The 6,000-nt window shown below is 43.8% G+C and overlaps 1 protein-coding gene across 1 annotated transcript in view; it reads right to left on the reverse strand.

The window, feature by feature from the left end:
• Positions 1–5,405, reverse strand: part of LOC146974769 (actin-binding LIM protein 3-like) — a 48,502-nt gene extending 43,097 nt beyond the window's left edge. Inside the window, exons 1-2 of the mRNA XM_085798410.1 lie at positions 5,318–5,405; positions 967–1,131 (exon numbers count right to left, since the gene is read on the reverse strand). Coding sequence (XP_085654536.1) covers positions 967–1,131; positions 5,318–5,336 — 184 coding nt within the window. The 5' untranslated portion in view covers positions 5,337–5,405. The remainder of the gene's footprint in view (positions 1–966; positions 1,132–5,317) is intronic.
• Between the last annotated feature and the right edge of the window lie 595 nt (positions 5,406–6,000).

Below are 6,000 nucleotides of genomic sequence, written 5' to 3' on the forward strand. Positions count from 1 at the left end.
CCATCTGGCAAAAGGTGATGGAAAAACACTGCAGACTACTTACTGGTCTGAGAGACTGGTCATTATGGGACAAACTCAACTTAGACGATGTTTTTAAAACAGCCGGGTGACCATGCAGCACACAATGGAGTCTGTTAGTTACTATACACGACTGAGAAGGTGAAGATAATTATGTATTCCTTTACAGTAATATCATCCACTGCAGACGCATTTGTCGCACTCGACTGAAGATGACAACAGCTTTGTTTCAATAACAGTGTCTCACTGATGATTAGACACTGTTGGACACTAGGAGACTGAAACCATCCTCCAGCTGGTTTTCACATGGAGACGCTAAACTTCTGTAGCTGATAGACGACTGTAAGTCTGTCCTGTCAATCACACACCTAAACAGCTGCCTACAGACAGCTGGTCATCCGAAGATGCAGAAACAGTGCAACACTTAGGACAAAATCTTGAGACCAATCACAACAATGGGGTCCGCACTGCGACACCGAGACAAACAAGAAACACCTCCAGTGCTAAAGATGATCAAAGATGTTTCCACTTTCTATTCACAGTGGAGATATCACATGGCACCTTTTTATTTTTGGTGACAGCGATGCCCAATTACTAATGCCTCTGTGTCACTGAATGCCTCTTTTTTCTTATGTAATACACTTTGTGATTGGCTTTGATCCTGGTAAAGTCACGGCACAGTTTCTATTTCAGTGAAGACAGAAGTTATCCCTGATCCAATTGCGCTGGTTCCTTCTTGTCTGAGTACTGGTAATTTTTTAATATTTAATTATGCAAATTGAGGAGGGTGGAATCCACACAGACTAATGCACAACCAACGCATTAGTCCCAGACTGAAAAATGAATGAATTTGAAACAATGTGTGTGTCAGCAGGGAGTTGATAATGGAAGAGGGTAGGCCTATATCCATATGGGTGTTACTGTTATATGATATGTTTTTTTTATTACCTTGGCAGGTGAAGCAGTGGACGTGGAAGTGTGTGTTCTTGACTCGCACCACCTCCCCACGACACACCTCGCCACAGCGGCCGCACACGATGGATGAACTCCCGCGGTTGGAGAGAGGAGAGCTGCTGTTGTTGTTCCCTCCATAAAGACCTGCCTGGTACTGGACTGTAGGGAGGAGGATCAAAAACATGTCACTTAAGGCTTTTCTTTAGCATCTGATCTAAGTGTAGTAAAAAAAAAATATTTATTTGCTTATTTCTCTGACCTTATATGCACATGTAATTTATTATTATTTAACCTATTGTAGGTTATTTTTTTGTTTATTTTATGTATTAATATATATACATTTATTACGGTATTTTAGTTTTATTGTTTACTTTTATGTATCAGTATACATTTATAGGTATAGGTATGAGAATACATATCTTATGGGTATGTGAATAGTACATATCTTATGATTTATTGTTGTAACATTGACTTGTACCTTTCTATATTTCTCAGTAAAAATAAAATAAAAAGTCACAAAATCACAAAAAAAACCAAACATCTGATCTAAGTGTGACAAAAAAATGAGTGGAAGATAAGAGATCTGATGCATCCTTTTTTCTCAGATGACAAGTTTAATGTGTAATGAACAAGAAATACTACTAAAAAATCTGATCCACAAGTTACAGTAATCAAATATTATTTTTCATAATATCAGTAGGCTACAGAGATTTTCTTGTCTGACACTTTGTCTTTAATGTCAGACAAGCAACTATGGCAACCAATCCATGGTGGATCAATCCAAAAGAAAGACAAATAGATTCACAATGACAAAGCATGGAGACACACACACACACACGCATGCACACACACTGACACACAGCCATAATCACATTCACACTCAACTGAAGGTTTAGAGGAGATGAAGAAGACGGCTTAGTGATTGACTTTGTAGCGAGTGGTGGCTCCTGGAAAGTCTGTCGCTCTGCCAGGGAGATCAGCAGGACTTACAACCATTCATTACAAGAGAGCGGTTTAACAGAGACAGACAGACAGATAGATAGGGAGACGGACGGACAGACAGACAGACAGACAGACAGACAGACAGACAGACAGACAGACAGACAGACAGACAGACAGACAGACAGACAGATAGACAGGGAGACGGACAGACAGGGAGACAGGTGCAGGAAAAGACATGCTGCATACAAACTGACTGCATGGTGTCCAGGAAATTCTAATGTTCTGCACTACTCCGCTAGATCATACTCACTGGTGCAGATTTTCTATCATTTTAGAACTTGGCTAGAGTTTCAGTCCTCCAGCAGCATGTTCTCTGTGGATATGTCAATAAAGCTTTGAATCGTGACTCTTGACACAAACATGATGCAGAACATGACAGACAAAGACACACTACCAGGACAGAAAAAAGGGCACAGTGAGGCCGTGTGGGGATTACACCTCTTTCATCCTCACTTATGAAACTGGTCAAATCCCTCTTAGTGAAACAAGCCCTTTCTTTACGCAGTCTGAAACACACACACACACACACACACACACATGGTAATACAAGACAAAAGAGCTTTGGAGGGCACAGATTTCAGACTCACTGATTTGTTCGATTTCATTTTGATTCACTGCAACAGTTGGCTCTACTCTAATGTGTAAAAAAAATAATAAAAGTGCAAAAAAGTCTACGGTATTCTACTCAGTTTAATGACATTACACCTAAAGCTGCAGCCGTCCACAGTATTATGCAATCGCACCAAACACAACAGTGGTGGCGGCAGGTTAAGCTGGTGACAGCAGGAGAGAGACAGAGGTGTGGGTCTATAAATGTTTTCAAAAAAAAAAAAGGTAAAACTAGGACAGAAATGTTTCCTAACAAATCATCAGAATGTGTGTGCATGTGTGAGTGTGTGTGTTTGCCATAGAAACTGGCATTGGTTCTGTGGCCAGATGGCATCACAAGGACTGGAACCACAGATAGAGAAAGATCTGAGCCACCTGTGTGTGCGTGTGTGTGTGTGTGTGAGCGAGAGAGAGACAGTCAGATTGTGGTATTTCTTGTACACTGGTTATTAATAGTTTACATGTTGGACGTTGTAGTTTGCGCATTTGGTGGTGAAAGCATGCTGCATGGGTGTGTACTGTAAATACTGTATGGATGTTGTGTCATGTTGTGCACACACAACCCTCAACCAGTGTTTTTCGTTCCAGATTGTTTCTTTTGTTGTCGTTGTTGCTCAATTCTAGCAGTATAATTGAATAATTGTGTACAGATGAAACATATTTATCCATTAATTCGTGAGCCATCGATCGGTTCCTGACCTCATGTTAAAGGACAATTCCAGGCGAATTCAACTCGGGGGTGTATGTTCCTATCATTTTAGGTCTAAAAGAAGGAATCTGAAGATTTTCAGTTTAATTTCAGTTTAATTAAGCAAGTCAAGAGTTGATATTCCTGTGTTTATGACACAAACAGTAGGCCTAGCTTTCCCACTGCATGTGAACACACCGAGCACGGCAACATTGGGTCTCGCGCGAGACTCCGGGAGACTTTGAATTAGATCGACTTGTCGGCTTGCTTGAAGTAAATAAACTTCTCGGTGCATGTTTGAGTCGCCATCTGACGCTGTCTGTGGAAAAAAATTGCGGCTTTGAGGGCTGTAAACAGCCTAAGCAGCGGAACTTGCATCCGCTGCTGCCGTGGCGATGTGGGGACAGACACAACTACTGCAAAACAGGAGCAATTAAACTGAAAATCTTCAGATTCCTTCTTTTAGACCTAAAATGATAGGAACATACAGCCCTGAGATGAATTTGCCTGGAATTGTCCTATAAGAGCCACTGCTCCAGGTTGTGACCATGTCAACTAGAGTGATTTATTTGTGCTGATGGAGTCCTTGTCAGGTTAGATTTTACAGTTGTTCACATAAAAATGTAAATATTTGTATACCATCCTCCCCCCAAAAAACAAATAACAAAAAAACAAAACTGTTTACCCATCTGGATACCCCTTAGATTCATCATCTCAAAGTACAGGTTCGAAACCACTGATCTACAACTTCCAGACACCTGCTGCTGCTGATAACCACACATCGATAAATGATCAATGTGACCCGATCTGTGCAGTGATCTCTGCTGCTGCATGTCATTGTGTATTTCTGTCTGACTTTGAAACATCTAATGCTCAGACGGCTGTGGGGAACATCTCAGATCCTACTGATGAGATATTCCACGACAAAAAAAAGTAAACAATTAATTTAATCCCACCTCTATTTCCCCACAATTCTTCCTCAAGTGGCCTCAAAGCCAAATAAACCTTTTTTTCTGCACTGTTTGACAACAACACATCTTCATTCTGACCTTTGACCTTGTGGATAAACAGCCTGGATAAAAACCAATAAGCTCTCCCTTGGTGTCAACCAAGCCAGTCAGCCAAAAGATAATCCCCTTCTTTTCTATGGGCGGCTGGTTTTTGGGGTGACACTGGCTCAGCCATGCAGGGCCCCTCTGCTGCGCTGACATGCTCCTAATTTAATGGCACTGCAGCTCAGCCGGAGCCAGGAAATATATATCTGAAAAACCTTCTGTTGGTGTTGGTATAAAACTGAGCAGCTGGTCTGCAGAGACACTGTGGTTTTCTTCTTTTTTTTTTTTTTTTTTTGTGGAGGGGGGGTAAATTTTTGGGATTTAGTGGTTTCACATGTGCATCTGTGTTTAGGTGTTGTGGCATTTGAATACACAACCAGCACAGTGTCAACCAAGGACGAGCTCTTTGGTGTTCCAGCTTTACAGACAAATCTTACTTGAGTATTAATGATCACAGATGCCTTTTCTAAATAAAGAAGAAAAAAAAACAAAGAAAAGGAAAAAGAAAAATTATGTTTTACTCTAAGTGAAATTGACTGGGTCATGTGAGTGTGTGAATTTCCTGAGTGGAGGAATCCCTGTTCGCTGTCAAAACCACAGAAACCTTCATCAATACAAGTGACAGTCATGAGAACAGTGAACCTTGTCAGCCATCGATACGCAGCCACCAACCTGTTCCCAGCCTCCTCTGACCAGGAGCTGGATAATGACATGATGAAATACAGTGTCAATAAGTGGCTGAGTGATCGATAAGCTCAGTGAAGGGGCTGTTTATGTCTACTTCTGGTTAAACCCTCCCAGGACGCTGCCTTATTGATCAGGCAGGAACACCAACACACATACATACACATATAAAGACCCACGCATTCCCCATCATCCTGCACGTGCACACTTCAAACACGCATACACACACACACACACACACACACACACACACACACACACACACACACACACACACACACACACACACAGAGCGCACGTTGCTCACCATTAGTCGGTCCACTCATGATGTGAAGCTTGGATGATCCTCAGTCTCTGGGACTGAACTTCAGCTGTCCAGCAGCCGGTGATGTGACTCTCTCCCTCTATCCCGGCCCGACTTCAACTCTCCCTCCCTCTCCCTGTCCCTGTCCCTGTCTCAGTGTGGACGGGGCTTTCCCTCCCTGCTCCTGCTCCTGCTCCTCCCGGCAAGAGGATTATGAGTGGCAGACCAGACGGCGGACTGCGCTGCACCTCTTCCACCCCGCGCTGAAAAAGCAGCCGGGCTGAGGAATTAAATTGAAACTGACACTGGCACCACCACCTCCACCATCATCATCCTCCTCTTCCTCCTCCTCTTCACGCCTTCAGCGCCTGCTCCTGCTCCTTCTCCTTCTCCCACCCGGTAAACCCCCTCAGCGGTCCTCTGGTCGCGCGCAGGGGAGTCCATTCCTCCGTGGTCCTGGACTGGACAGTCAGTGCGCTCCCGTGGACGCCCGCATGCCTCTGCGTGTGTGCGCTCCGGCGTGGAGACTGAAAACGCTGGATGGTGAGTTTCTGGTGGAGTGAGGGAGGGAGGAGGAGGAGGGGGTTCAGCGATCCGGTGCTGTCAGAGCGTCTGTCATCGGGCTGGGACGGGCTCCTGATGCGGTGCCAGAGCGCCGAACAGCGGCCGAACCACAAACAGCAGCA

This window comes from Trachurus japonicus, chromosome 14, assembly GCF_045865225.1.
Source record: "Trachurus japonicus isolate A0001 chromosome 14, Traja_1.0".
Classification (NCBI taxonomy): Eukaryota; Metazoa; Chordata; class Actinopteri; order Carangiformes; family Carangidae; genus Trachurus; species Trachurus japonicus.